Raw genomic sequence first — 15,804 nt, 5'->3', positions numbered from 1 at the left:
TGCAGTAATCGCACTAAGGCTTTTGAAAACGCATAACTTTGGCAACAATTTACGGAACTCGGGGAACTGAAATCTACAGCTTGGAGCTCAGGCTTTTCAAAACACGTAACCTTGGTAACAACTTATGGAACTTTGGGAACTAAAACTTTCAGCTTGGAAATCATTTTATTCCTTCACCAGACGTTTTTATTTTTGGAGCTCAGGCTTTTCAAAACACGTAACCTTGGTAACAACTTATGGAACTTTGGGAACTAAAACTTTCAGCTTGGAAATCATTTTATTCCTTCACCAAACGTTTTTATTTTAACCCTTGCCACATGGAAGAAGTGATTAGGTTTTAAATGATTTCGAAGTGCAATCCGATATTGAAAAAAGAATATACAGCCTAGAAGATGAGAAGAAACTCAGATTTGGTTTTCTGAGAATTATGTTGCCCGTGGCTACTCGGGATGAATCCGCCCTAACATTTCAACATGACTTATCTTACTTTTTCTGTTCCCTCTGTATATTATGGAGATAATTCAAATCTTTTTCTTTCACCATACAAAATTTGGATTCAGTGTAATCAACTGTATTAAAATTTTTCTTGTCCAGAAGAGGAAAACCCTTTCCGGTATAAAACCCACCTTCCTCTAAGGTTGCGCATGCCCAGTGTGCCCAGCTACTTTGCCCGGCTTTGGTGCATCTCAGACTATCACCAGGTAAGGTATCCTAGAAACTGGGCTATAGTTGGGCGATGCAAATAAAAAAAAAAAAAAAAAAAAAAAAAGCAAGGGGTTCAAGAGCTTTCGAGTACCAAAAGGTAAAATGGTGATCAGCTCAAAAATCTCCTATGGACGAGAGCCCAGGAGTACACAAAACAGCTGTTTCCACTCGTGGGCCCCCGAAGGGAAGAATGGTGGAGCAGACAAGCAACTACAAGCCCCAGCATGCAGTGCACAATTCAACTGCTGGAAGAGGCCCGCGGTGTAGGGCAGTACTTTCTGGGCTCAGAACCAAGGCCGACCAAAATGCTCAGAATAAGAGGATGGCGGGGCGCTGTGATTGAGTCCTTAGTTCTCGTATCCATGACGCCAGCCGATTATTGGGATCCCTGGCCTGCTAGGGAGTGGGATTTCTGGGAGCCTCCCCCTCCCTCCCTGGCTGCCCTCCCTGGCCGGAGTTGGGCCTGCACTCTCGGCTCCCCACCTACGTTGACATAGAATGCCCGGAGCCGGACGTGACGCCGCGGTGGAGAAGGGAGAGGTGGAGCATGGCGCGGTGACGTCCTCTCAAGATGGCGGAGAGAGAGTGAAGAAACTGTACCCCCTTGGTTGTTATAGGTGAGTTCGGTCTTCACCCCTCAGCCCGCCATCCCCACTTTCTCCAGACCCTGGGCTATCGGAGGTCGGGCTCCTTGGCGTTCGAGCGCGGGACGGGGCGAAAGTGTTAATGTAGAAAGCTTGAATGAAGCAGCTTCAGTGGTGGCCTTGGCCACAACCTCTGCTGTGGGAATTCGCGGTAGTGGGAGCTGAGCCGAGTGCAGGGCGACAGAAGCCGGGGAGGGACCCGCTTTGGTTGTCACTTCTGCTGCGAGGGAAGGGGGTGTGGCCTCCTTGGGGCTAGTGACAGACGCTTTGACAACCCTTCGTCCCACGCCTTTTCTGCCGTCTGTGCACCGGTTTTAGGTTAACTGTGTGTGCACCGCGGAAGCTAACAGGTTTCGGTGATTTGAGAACAATTTACAAAACCCGTCCCGTGTCCTTTCATCATCTGTCTCTAAGGAATAATTTCTTAGTGGTTTGTTAATTTTTTTCTTATCGTATACCTACTAAACTTGAAAGACTCGAGGGTTCAACTTGATGCAAGCGTGAAATTTTGCGCTTTCGTTTTTTTCAGCTTATGGAAGTGTTTTCAGTCATCAACATTTTTCGATGTGTCCAAAGGATTGTTAGTTGCAAGATGAAACAGTAAGACAGAAAGACAGTCTCACTTATCCTTTAGCCTTTTAAACCATGTCTGTTTGATATGGATTTCTGTGGGGATAAAAATGAGAACTTTCTTAACGATGTGTTCTGTCCCGTTTTTCACTCACCATTTGCTTGAGTGAAACATTTGATGAAAACTTGTGGTTACTGATTTACTATTTCTTTTTGTCTTTTAGAATACGGGTAAAATTCTATTCTGATATAAAAATGCAGTATTCCCACCACTGTGAGCACCTTTTAGAGAGACTGAACAAACAACGTGAAGCAGGTTTTCTTTGTGACTGCACCATAGTGATTGGAGAATTCCAGTTTAAAGCTCACAGGAATGTACTTGCCTCATTTAGTGAGTATTTTGGTGCGATCTACAGAAACACTTCTGAGAACAATGTCTTTCTTGATCAAAGTCAGGTGAAGGCTGAAGGATTTCAGAAACTGTTGGAGTTTATATACACAGGAACCTTAAACCTTGACAGGTAAAGTACACATTTTATTTTCAGTTTTTAAAGTTAGCCAATAGGCTTTAGAGTTCAAGTAGATTTGTATTTACTCCATTCGGTCACTGAGCTCCAAGTCTTCAAATATTGATGTGCATAGTTTTTGTATTGTTTAATAAAGAAGTTAGTATAATTGATTTGGGAAAGACAAAGTAAATACAAAAATAATGAGATTAAAACTTTGTTTCTGACACATTTCATTTATCTGTTCAAACAAAGTGTGATTTTAGTTATATAAACTTGAAAATAAAACACAGTGAATTCTGAGTTCCAGTTTCCCATTGCTTTTTGTTCTTTATATACTTTTGATCTTATTTCTTTCCCTAACTGTCTATCCCCTACCTCCTAAAATGATTTGGATGAGGATGCAGGTATAGAGGGAGAAGGAAGGAAGAACTGTGCTCATTTAAGCATGCTCTCATTTTCAGCCATAAATAGCAACATACAGGAACTCTTCCTGATCTTGATTCTTGAAAATAGCTTCATTGGAGCGTAAAGGGCAGTGACTCCTGCTACTTCTGTAAAGCTAGCTGTACCACTGCTTAAGAGAATAAGGTCTTGTCTGAGCATGAGCATAATGCACCCTCTCTGGGCCTCAGTGTCCCCATCAGTAAAAATGAGATAGCAGTAACACCTGTGAAGATTAAATAAAAATTTATTTGAAGGCCCACCTCCCAGTGAACATTAGTTTTCTTCCTATATTTTTGTCTGCTGTATTTCCCCTCCACCATCAATTCCACATTTCTTGGAAAAAAATTAGAAAAAACAAAGCAAAAAGCAAAAAAACCTGAACTAGTATTAGCATTTTATTTTATATTCTTTCATACTTTTCCAGATCTCTACATTAAGCAAAAGTCCTTCCCTCCCTTTGCACTTTGTCATGGAAATGTACTTTTAAAAAAAGCCCTAATCAGGTTGCTACTTAATCTTTTTAATAATAAAACATTCATACCATTTTGAAATTTTAAAAAATAATGTTGGCATAATGAAATCTTTACATGAGTCAATTCTGTATAAGTTGTTTAAAGGAAAAAAGCAGGGTCTTAGATTAATCTCATTTGACAAATTATTTAAATTTACTTAATAGTTGACTATACAGATGCCTCTGATCTGGGAATTTAGAATATTTAATATAGAGTAATGACAGAACCAGTGAATTCTGACTGACTTCAATTTAGTGGTTTCTCTTTATTTGATTATTATGCCAGAATAAATCTCATTGAATTGATTTGAACACACTGCAGAACACCTTTCTTTGAGCCTTCATGCAACAAACTAATGTGAAGAAGATCCAGATGTTTTGTTCATTGTTTTTAGGTAGATAGCCTTCCTGGTCTGGGAGCTAATTGTTTGAGTCCAGCCAAAACTGGCTAACAGAAAACTTATACCAAAATAGAAAGGCTGTACAACTTAGTGATTAAGAAAACAGGCAGAATAGTAAAGAATTCAAGGGGCTTAACAGGCAGATTGCTTAGGTCAAATCTTAGTTCCAGTACTCTGTGATCTTGGACAAGTTTCTTTATTTCTTTGAACGTCTGATTCTTCATTTGTATGTAAAATGGGAATTATAATAGATTTCATAGGCATGTCCTACGAATTAAATGAGCTTATCATGTAAAGCATTTAGCCATATACCTGACACTATATAAATTATCTTTGAGACTGTTCAAAAAATGAAAGTAAGTAGTTTGCAAGCACTATAACTTAGCTTGTAAGCAAAAACAGATCAGTTATTGAGGTAAACAAATGCTGATTGGTTTTCTTAACTGTGACCAAGACTATAGGCTGTCTATGAAATAGATGAATAATTTGTATGAATATTGTTTCAGTAGTGAACAGTTTGTGTGTGACTTAATGCTAACTTGTATTGGTCTTAAAAGCTACCTGACCTTTGTTATCTCTTTGGTGGTTCATTTTTCTGGTGCACTAAATACAATTATAGTTTGGGATCAGGAGATCTGTTTTAGCTAAGTGTAATAAGTGGTAGAGTATATCTGGTTTTCATTGTAATTGGTGTGTCTCATTTATTGCACTTTGTAATAGATTATGTAACAAAATCAATAAAAATGCTTAGGAATGTAATAGTTGTTTTTGGAGGGTGATGATGCTATGTAATGCAGAAGCATTTTGTATAAAAGTTGAATAAGATTATTTTTATATTTGGGGCATTTGTGCTATTTCTTTGCAAATAGAAACTTGACTTATTGACAAAGACCACTCGTCATATATTCCAAAATTATAGCCAAAGGTCTATATATGTTTTCTTATCTAGGGCAAAAGACTCAATTTGCAGATTGTGTTCCAAAAGTTTATTTGACATATGTTTGGGAACTTAGGGTAGCTTTTCCCAGAGAATACAGTACTCACTAAAGTGGTGGTTAGGTTTCCAAACTAGCTCATAAGTGTACTTAATTTGTAATTAGCTGAAAAATAGTTATGTTTGTAATAAAAGACTATTTTAAAAAAGCCATTGTAATGCTGAATTAAGTAAAAGGAATTTTTACTTTTACAGTTGGCACTTGAGGAAAAGTGGGTTTAATTAGAAGATGATGAGGAAAATAGAGATTTGTTGGTGCTGTAGGATACATTCAAAGACCTTTAGAGGTTTATAACACTAGTTATTTTTAATTTCATTTCAAATTTTAGGCCTTTTTTCCTTAAAAAACAAAAACATATTACTACCAGCACTATAGTAATGTTATCAGCTATTATTAAACCCCCTTTTTTGGTTTGTATATGTAATGAAGAGGGAAAAGGGAAAGAGCTCTTTTTCCTGAAGATGTAAAAGGAGGCAAGTAGGAAGGTTATTTGAGGATATGTATGTATGTGTCCTCAACTAAAGGGTCATATTTTTAGTGTTAATACTAACTTATTTCTCTGATTTTGTAGCCAAGGAAACTGGAGCCCCCAAAGATAGTGACTACCTTAATTGATTTAGGCAGTAATGCCAGAGCCAGTACTAGATTAATTGAGGAACCTTTTACTACATTCTAAACTTTTGAAGGTCAGGGACTATTTGGTATTTCTTAATACCCCTCACAGTACCACACATGGTAGTTGCTCAGTAAATATTGACTGGGATGTTGAACAAGGAGACTTAAGTCTTTCTGCATAACTTGACTATGACAGTCTGTCTCCAGCTGACTTGGGCTCAGTTTCACAAAAAAAGTAGGAGGATTGCTAGAGAGCTTAGCACACAGAAAACCTTGTTCCTCAGTGTGGTCCATGGAGCAGTAGCATCAACATCTCCAGGGAGTGTATTTGAAATGCACGATCTCAGGCCCCACTACAGACCTACTGAATTTTAACAGGATTGCTGGCTGATTTACAGGAATAGTAGACTTTGAGAAGCACAATTAAAATCTCCCACAATGAATCAGGGGAAGGAAGTAGTAAACAACTTCTGTTAGAGTCTTCCTCCTACCAATCAAGACAAGTTGGTTACTATCTGAAGAGGCCTCTGGATGAATGGGAGAAAGCAGTAAGTTGCCAATAGCTACTTTCATGTTTCAAGTGTTAAAACAGCCAGAAAATTTAACTATTTTTCTGTAGTGTTTCATAGGTATTTAAGGATAGATACTATTTTTCATCTTTTTTAGTTCTGTATAATGGGAGATTTTTACCTGAACATATTATTCTGAATGAATTAATTTTGTACATTTGTTGTTCTCATTAGTTATGCCTTTTTCAGCATTCTGTTTCATTATAGATCTTTAAAAGATGTTGAAGTATATGTACAGCTCTATTTCAAAACAATTTTTCTTGATCAGAATATTGTCATTTAGCCTTGTTTCCTTACAGTTGGAATGTTAAAGAAATTCATCAGGCTGCTGACTATCTTAAAGTGGAAGAGGTGGTCACTAAATGTAAAATAAAGATGGAAGATTTTGCTTTTATTGCTAGTCCCTCTTCTACAGAGATATCTAGTATTACTGGAAACATTGAATTGAATCAACAGACTTGTCTCCTTACTCTACGAGATTACAACAATCGGGAAAAATCAGAAGTTTCTACAGATTTAATTCAGGCAAATCCTAAACAAGGAGCTTTCGCAAAGAAGTCGTCTCAAACAAAAAAGAAGAAGAAGGCTTTCAACTCCCAGAAAACTGGGCAGAATAAAACAGTGCAATATCCCAGTGACATTTTAGAGAATGCATCTGTTGAATTATTCCTAGATGCAAATAAATTATCTACACCCAGAACAGAACAAGTTGCACCAAGAAATGATAATTCAGAACTTGAATTGACATCAGTTGTAGAAAATACTTTTCCAGCACAAGATATTGTGCAAACTGTCACAACAAAACGGAAACGGGGAAAATCACAGCCAAATTGTGCTCTGAAAGAACACTCGATGTCTAATATAGCCAGTGTGAAGAATCCTTATGAGCTAGAGAGCTCTGGGGAAGAACTGGATCAGAGGTATTCCAAGGCCAAGCCAATGTGTAACACATGTGGGAAAGTGTTTTCAGAAGCTAGCAGCTTGAGAAGGCACATGAGAATACATAAAGGAGTCAAACCTTATGTCTGCCACTTGTGTGGAAAGGCATTTACTCAATGTAACCAGTTGAAAACACATGTAAGAACTCATACAGGTGAGACTGGTTTGTGGGGAGATATAATTGCTTTTATACCATGATTAAAATTTTTTTTATAGAGAACATATAAGTATAGCAAATTTTGGCTGCTTGTGACCAAAATTTGGTATCTTCTTGTATTCAAAAAAATTTTAGCATGTTCAACTATTGAAATTTCTTTGTAATTTCTTTGTAATTGTAACAAGTATTTAACTGCTACTTGTTCTGTTGTAACTGATGCCCAGAAATCCTAATGCATGAGCTCTATATACATTTCCCTCACAGTTAAAATAATAAACTTGGTTCTACCTTCTAAGTATTTAACAGAGATAAAGATATTAAAACTGATAGAAAAAGTAATCACAATTCAGTCCAGTTCTGATATTCTGCCAAAACATTTACTACATACTTTTTAAACTTTGTCATCTTCTGACCATGTTTCTTAGAATGATATATTTTCTTTCCTCAGCCTCTACATTTACCTTTATTTTGCATGTCCTTTTTCTGATGGTAAAGTGTGAGCACCCATTGATACACTTAGGATATGTACTTTTTAAAATGCAATATATATTTCTCTTATTGATTACTTTTCACCATTATGAATTGAGAAACACTAATTTCTTTTAATCCTATTGGTGTTTTCAATAGTGGATCTAGAAAACTATTTGTGTTTACTTCTAGCAATTAACATTTCTGAATCCCAAAACCAGTACTATTGATGAATTCTTGAAAGCTTATATAGCTTAAGCAACTAAAACAGAATATTTCCTTCTAAATATATATTTTATTTACTTGTTCCTTTAGGTGAGAAGCCATACAAATGTGAATTATGTGATAAAGGATTTGCTCAGAAATGCCAGCTAGTCTTCCATAGTCGCATGCATCATGGTGAGGAAAAACCCTATAAATGTGATGTATGCAATTTACAATTTGCAACTTCTAGCAATCTCAAGATTCATGCAAGGTAAAAATAAAAATAAAAATGTGGTTTGATCCTTTAGTCCATCATTCACCATAGTCTTATGAATAGAGTATTGAATTAAAATTCAGGACAGTAAAGTTCTAATTGTGGTTCTACCTCAGAATATTCTTAGTATATTCAAGGAACCACAAGGAAGCCATGGTGGCTGGAGGGGAGTGAGCGAGAAGGGAGGAAAATACTAGGAAATGAGATCAGAACAGCAATAGGGCATCCAGATGGTATAAGATTTTCTAAACTATTATAAAGCTTTTACTCTTGAGATAAGAGAGGAATGATGTGATCTTGCTTGCATGTTAAGAGGCTTACTTTGGCTCCTATAATTAGGAGATTTTAGGATTACAAGAAGGGGAAGAGGGTGACCAGTTAGGAAAAGCTATAGATAAAATCCAAGTGAGAGTGATAGTGGCTCAGGCCAGGGTGGTTGCAGTGGAGGAAGTGAGGTAAAAAGTAATTGGATTCTAAATATATTTTAAAGGTAGAGCCAGTAACATTTGCTGAAAGATTGGATGTTGGGTATGAAAGAAAGAGAGTCAAAGATGGTTCCAATGTTTTGGTCCTGAGCACCTGAAAAGATGGAGTTGCCATTAACTGAGGTGGAGGTTTGTGGGTTAAGCAATTTAAGAGGGAAAGATCAGGAGTTCAGTTCTGAACATGTTAAATTTGAGATGACTGTTAGACATCTGAATGGCAGTGTAAAATAGACAATTGACTATCTAAGCCAGGAGTTCAAGGGAGTGGTTTGAGCTGAAGACATACATTTGGGAGTTATATACATTAGATAGTATTTAAAGTCAACACTGGATGAGTTCATTAACAGAGTGAATATGAATAGAAAAGAGATCAAAGGACTGAGACATTCTAACCTTAGGAGTTCTAAGAGATGGAGGAGAACCAGCAGAAGCAACTGGAAAGGAGCAGCCAGAATAGGAAGAAAATCAGGAGAGTGACCTATCCTGGAATCCAAGTGAAGGAAAAAAGATTCCAGAAGGCAGTGATCACCTGTGTGAAATTCTGCTGATAGGGAGATGAGGACTGAGAATTGATCACTGGATTTAACATAGTGGGAGTTCAGCACTGCTCTTGACAAAAGCAGTGTTAGAGGGGTAGAAATAAAAACCTGATTAGAATGGGTGTAAGAAGAAGTGGAAGTAGAACAGTTGGAGACTGAAGGAGTTTTTGATAAAGGGGAGCAAAGAAGTGGAGGAGCAAGTAGGGTCAAGGGTCTTTTGTTTTTTTTCTTTAAGAAAAGATCATAGCATATATTTGTATGCTATGATCCAGTGGGGTGGGAAAAATGGATAATGTAGATTAGGGTAAATTGCAGGAGTGATACCATTGTGTTGGCAAGGTGGGGATAGGATCTCTAGTGTACAAATGGAAGTAGTTGGATTCAGATGAACTATCATCATCATAGTATAATTAACAAGAGGGAAAATAAACAATATAGGTACAGATGCCAATAAGTGGATAGTTGTGATGGTGGAGATTTTCTTCTGGTTGCTTAAATTTTTCTTCTTGAGGTAGGAAGCAAGGACATCAGCTGAGAGTGAGGAAGGATGAGGTGCTGGAGGTTTGAGGAAAGATCATCAGAGAGTGGGAGAATGAAAGGATTAGCAAGAATAATTGCTGGGTAGTATTAATGACTCACTTGACAACCTTATAAAGGTGATAGAAAATTTTTTTAATTCCTCTCAGAACAGTGAACAACAATGTAACAGCTGCCAATTCTAAATGTATATTTCATCTATGATGAAATAAAATACTCTATGAAAAATTATACTAAAAATGCCTATCTCTATAGATTGACCCCCAAATTGTTTTACTTACCAGCATGTAACCTACTATTTGTTTAACTAATAGGAAGCATAGTGGAGAGAAGCCATATGTCTGTGATAGATGTGGACAGAGGTTTGCCCAAGCCAGCACACTGACCTATCATGTTCGTAGGCATACTGGAGAAAAGCCTTATGTGTGTGATACCTGTGGGAAGGCATTTGCTGTCTCTAGTTCTCTTATCACTCATTCTCGAAAACACACAGGTAAGAGTTCAACACAAACTGCTTAAAAGAAGGAAAGTTGTTATAGATAAAAGAAAAAGAAAAAGAAAGTAGGTCTTTGTAGAAAATAGACTATAGGCTTTGTGGTTGTATAGCTGTGCTTATACTTCTAGAAACTCTATATTTGTGATTGTCATATAAATATTAGATATTAAAGCTAACTTATTTTTTAGAATAACACAAGGTGGGTGAAATTTTTTATGTAACTTATATGCATTAAAATCAGTGAGATAATTTTGACAATATATTTACTTGAGTTGAGACATTTAATGACTTTAGAATGTTCCTTAGACTCTTGAGCTTTATTTCCTTTGGTTAAAACTGTGGAATGAAATTAAGGGGTGAGGGTAGTTTTGATTTAGAACATTAATTTTATAACTTCTTTCCTACAATAGACATTCTGAGATTTAATTTGAGAAGACTCAATATAAATATATAAACCAGTATTTCAAAAGCAAAGTATCAGTTTTGAATCAAATAGAATCTATTTTAAAAATTCATATAAAGTTCAGTTTTTATAGGATATACTTTTTAATAGAATCTTTCCTAAATGCTTTGATTCCCCTTTAATATAGTAGGTAGCAAGAGCTGAAATATGGATTGATGAATGTGCATTTTTTTAATCATGCAAAAATCAAACTCCTTGCTCAACTCATTTTTACTAGAAAAGTATTTATAGAAATAAAGTTTTATTATATGGAAAGCATCAGGTTACATGAACAGTATAGAATAATTAATATTCATTTGTTAGATCACTGAAAATACCTCTAACATACAATATAAAGAGGTTTTAATTTAAATAATATTTTAGAACAGCTTACTTGAGATCATTTGTAATTGATAAATATTATATTGGTATAGTACACCACTTCGCTATCTTTTATTTTCTGTCTAGGTGAAAAACCATACATATGTGGTATTTGTGGGAAAAGTTTTATTTCCTCAGGAGAGCTCAGCAAACACTTTCGATCCCATACAGGTCTGTGTTTAGGGAGAATGTATTATTTTTTGTTCTCTCTAATTTCTTTTTATGTAAACCTTGACTTTTAAACCATTATGGACTATATGGCACTTAGTCATGCTCTACCTATAGCAATATTTTAATGTATTTAAGTATTAAATATCAACTTTTTACTTGCTTATTTTGTTCTTTTAGTTGTTGGGGGTGTGAATTAAGTTTGGTCAAGAATTGTGTAGATTTTCCAACAAATATGACAGATAATCAGTATTTGTTAATGATTTGGAATAAATTGTACATATATACCAAGAAATGAAAAGAAATAGATAATACCAAGATAACATCAGATTTTCTTATTAAATAGTGTTTAGTTTGCAAGCTTTATGAATACATTTTAATATTAATGTGTTTATTATTATTACTAAAAAGTAGTCTGTAAGTAGTATGAAGAGAATACTAAATGTAAAAAGAATACCAAAAAAAAGGAAAACCCCACCTTTAAAATGTAATGTTCTTTCTCTTTTTAAAAATTATTCCTTATAATTTATATTTAGAATAGTTTGAGCACCTAGTAGAGGTTTACTCAATTTACTGGAAAATTCTGTATTCTCATATTCCTTAGTTCACAGTATAAAGCCCTGAAAAATTCTTCAAAATAATTACAATTTTGTAGCATTTTATTCTATCAGTATTTTGTGAGAACAAAAAAACATAATTACGTTTTTTTTTAACCCCTAGCTACATTTCTCTAGCCAGGTCTGGCATATAGTTGGCGCTCACTGAATGTGTGATAGAAGTAAAATAGGAAGTTATTTTTTTTTTAGTTTGCAAACACATTTCTGTTAGGAAAATGCTTAATTTTCCCCGAAATAGGGATCTCTGTATAAAATAAAGGAATTCCTAATAGTTTTTCATTTCACTATTTTAGAAGCAAGTGATTAAAATGGTAATTTGAAGCCAAATTTAAACAGTATTATAATTCTGCTTTGTGGTCATAAACACTGATATTTTTGCCTTGGCTAGAAATTTTTTAAATATTGAGGTTTAAACTTTTTAACTTGTTTTTCAGGAGAAAGACCATTTATCTGTGAATTATGTGGAAATTCGTACACAGATATTAAAAATTTAAAAAAGCACAAAACGAAAGTCCATTCTGGTAAATGCTTGTTTTTTGTTTTGTTTTGTTTTTTAATTTAGTGCTCTTATATTTAAAGAGTATGCTATTTCTTAAACTATTATGGTTAAGGTGCTCATTATAACAGTTAAAACCAGGTATCTATTTCAATAAACTAGAGAGACATATATGAGGAAAGGAGCTTTATAATTTGCAAACAACTTCAATTCTAGATTTCTTTTCATATTGAGCTCCTAATAATACTTAAAATATTGCCCTCTTCAAAATCTTGATTTGTGAACCATTTTAGGAATGAATGAATATATAAGCAAGGTGTGTATCACTGTTTCCCATAATAGAGTCTGGGCACCCCAGGATTCACTGTAGTTATTGTGATGAAAGGAGCATCATGAACACCAGCCCAGAAATATGTAAGAGGAAATTGGAAACAGGTAGCCCCAAATTGTTATACCATATAAAAATGGAAAGCCAGACTACAAAATTTTAAGGCTCATGTTTAAAATGAAGCCTCAAAAGTTTCACTGTGCTTACCATTCTGTTCTATGATGATTAGAAAAACAAAAAAAAATTAGGCCCCTTTAGTGTGTAAAAGGCTGCCCATAAGGATTAAGTTAGAAACATCTGAAAACAGCAGTGAGTCATTAATTCAGCAAACAATTATCAAATATCTATAGAGTACACGTAACTTGTGCAGGAAACATAAGGTTGAACAAGGGATAGTCCTTGCCCTCAAAGATCTTACAACCTGGTGTTGGCAACCGGATAAGTTAATAACTGTAATTACAGCATTGGCATAATGGAGGCACAAATGTGCTGATGAAAAGATTAATTACTCCTGAGGTGAATATTGGAAAAGACTTAATTTTAGAAGGTACTTGAGGTGTGGAGAAGAGTTCAGAGGATGGAGGTGGTAAAAGGAGGGTTCATTCCAGGCAGAGAGAACATTATGAAGAGTTGTTAAGCTCAAAAGGATAAGCTGTATTCTTGGCAGGTCAAACTGTAGCACAGTCTGGTAAGAATACAGAGAATTTTATAAAAGCAAATATACAGTTTTGTCTAACTAGAATAGTGAGATTGAAATCATGTCAACACTTTGGAGTGACAAAGGCATTTTAAAGCTGTTGGAAAGCATGAAGGCAAAAATGCATCTTTAGTCAATGTGACAATTATTCCCTTGAGTAGAGCAGAATTTCTCACCTGTGAAAATATATGAAAGTGCCATATTTCCAAACTTGAACTCACAGAATATTATGGACTACTCATTAATAATTCAAAGATCAAATAGAGTAATTATATATATAGCTCTGTTAGGCACTTTGAAAGAATTTTAGAATTATAACTTGACATTTACCCTCAAGGAATTTACAATCAAGTTGAGGATTCAAGGCATACATGAGTAAAATGTTAAATAGCAGTAAAAGAGATGTCACAAGGCAGTATATGAAAAACTGACAAATGAGTAATAAAATCTATTAAATGCAGCACACCTTGGTCTAGAATGATTAAGTCCATTTTTATAATGGAGCTGGTGTTTCAATCTGTCCTTGAGGGCCAGAATGGATTTGTATAGATAATGAGAAAAGCAAATCAGCAAAAGAGAAATAGTGTGAATAAAGGTGTAGAGGTTAGAATGCAAATTCTGGGAACAGTAAGTATTTGGCAGGGTTTTTGGTGTATCTTGTTTTTTAAAAATAGTGTAAATTTTTTCTCCTTTATACTTCAGGTGCAGATAAAATTCTAGATTCTAGTGTAGAGGATCATACTCTGAGTGAACAAGAGTCCATACAGAAAAGTCCTTTATCAGAAACTATGGATGTGAAACCTTCTGATATGACTTTACCACTAGCTCTTCCACTTGGAACTGAGGACCACCACATGCTTCTGCCTGTGACAGAGAATCAGTCTCCTACATCAGATACATTGTTAAGGTCATCTGTGAATGGGTATTCAGATCCACAGCTGATTTTTTTACAACAGTTATACTGACTTTGTGAGGAATATGAAATTGTTAAGTCATCTCTGATAGTAAACGTAAAACATCTCTGGTAAGGTGAATATATTCATATTAAATTACCATTCATTTGAGTTGTGACCATTATTTTTCATTCACTGAAGTAAAAGCACCTAATGCCACATCATAGCTGTGCAATGCTTGTTTTGATTTTGAGCTTTTATGTCTAACCTATACACTCAGCTTTTTTGGGAATGGATTGTACTATGGTAGAATTATTTTGGGTGGATAATTTTTATTTTCTTTTAAAGAGGCCTTAGTTTGATTTTTATTTTGCATTTTTGAATGGCTCTTCATTTATTGAAGTAGAATCTGTCAGTTTATGTTTAGTTTTGACCTGTAGGATTTTAATTTTTCTCCCCTCAGAATTTAAGCAAAATCTATGATAGTGTCAGCCCAGAGTGTAGTTGTTTATAAGCCCCATAGTTCAGTACATAAACTGGGCTGGGGATGGGGGTGGGGGAGTGGAATAAAATTTCATATTTCTACCTAAGAAAATTTAGGTACTAAATAAGAATTGTGCTATTTCTCTATTAATATATTCTGTTAGGAGTAACTTTTCTAATGAACAAAAAAAGTTTCTCTCAAGCTAGAAAACTGTATATAAAATTTTACTCATTTAGAACTCAGTATTCTAGAGAATATCAATGTTCAGCACTTTTGGTTTGAGTTACTTGATGCTATGTCTTCAAAATGAATTTTAAATATTTATTTGGTGGTTTTATGCTCTCAAAAGTTTCAAAATTTGATTCAATTTGTTTTATGTTTTAATGAGTTTCCAAATTGCTGGAGATCAGGAAAATATACTGAGTATTTTTAAAATTTTTGATAAGCCTCTCATGCCTGTTATGCACTTTTTGAAATGAACATTAAATTCTAAAAACAACTTTCTAGCTATGAACTTAAAACCTGGTTTCTGGATTTGATACATTATATTACATAAAGAGTAAGAAATTAATTTCAATTATAAGTAACCATTTTGGGCTGTTAAAAGGCCAGTTTATTAAACACTTTATATTTGAATTTTCTATAAGCTTTGGGTTTTAAAATTTTATGAATTAAATACAGCATTTGGTTGATGTCATAGTTTCACAGTGATCCTTTTTCTTCCTAATGAATGTAGAAAATCAGTATTATCCTAGTATTTACTACCATCCTTCCCCATTCCATTTTTCCCATTCATTGATTTATTTCACTGCCTGATCATTGGACATTAAATTATCAGTCTCATAAAATCAATTCCTATATTACTGATCAAACACCATGGTGACATTATTTCTGCCATGCATTAGTTGTGGCTTATTTGTTCTCTGGTTTTAAACTATACCTGTAATAAAGTTTATGTATTTTCCATCAGTATTGATTTTTTTTTAATTGTAATTTTTCTCTGTTTGGGGTCCAAGTCATAGGAACCAATTAGAGGACATAATACAACTAAATTCTTGTAAACTGTAGAGAATCATCACCGTTTCATAGCACATTTGGCATTTTCACAATAAATTGCCACTAGTGGAATTAATTTAACTGAATAAGGAGTTTGAAATACTGCCTTTGTATAATATATATCACTTAATATTTATTTATCTAAGAAATCTAATGTTTATTAATCTAATTCTACTGGGT

The 15,804-nt window shown here is 34.7% G+C and overlaps 1 protein-coding gene across 2 annotated transcripts; it reads left to right on the top strand.

The window, feature by feature from the left end:
* Nucleotides 1–721: 721 nt before the first annotated feature.
* Nucleotides 722–14,255, top strand: MYNN (myoneurin). 2 transcript variants are annotated; one of them, XM_037841139.1, is made up of 8 exons: nt 724–1,322; nt 2,144–2,440; nt 6,263–7,056; nt 7,843–8,002; nt 9,881–10,059; nt 10,973–11,056; nt 12,105–12,191; nt 13,894–14,255. In XM_037841139.1, exons 1-8 carry the CDS (start codon nt 1,204–1,206, stop codon nt 14,154–14,156), a joined length of 1,983 nt encoding a protein of 660 aa, XP_037697067.1. In that variant the 5' UTR covers nt 724–1,203; the 3' UTR covers nt 14,157–14,255. The 2 variants fall into 2 exon arrangements, with proteins under 2 accessions (XP_037697076.1, XP_037697067.1); XM_037841148.1 differs by lacking the exon at nt 10,973–11,056 and having other exon boundaries at nt 722–1,322.
* The last annotated feature ends 1,549 nt before the right edge of the window (nt 14,256–15,804 follow it).

This window comes from Choloepus didactylus, chromosome 1 (genome assembly GCF_015220235.1).
Source record: "Choloepus didactylus isolate mChoDid1 chromosome 1, mChoDid1.pri, whole genome shotgun sequence".
Lineage (NCBI taxonomy): Eukaryota > Metazoa > Chordata > Mammalia > Pilosa > Megalonychidae > Choloepus > Choloepus didactylus.
This window is presented reverse-complemented; position numbering and strand designations above follow the sequence as displayed.

Coding starts and splice junctions, on each gene's coding strand:
- MYNN (XM_037841139.1), top strand. CDS start 1,204: ATGCCCGGAGCCGGACGTGACGCCGCGGTGGAGAAGGGAGAGGTGGAG. Junction 8,003..9,880: donor AATCTCAAGATTCATGCAAG/GTAAAAATAAAA, acceptor TTTAACTAATAG/GAAGCATAGTGGAGAGAAGC. Junction 11,057..12,104: donor ACACTTTCGATCCCATACAG/GTCTGTGTTTAG, acceptor CTTGTTTTTCAG/GAGAAAGACCATTTATCTGT.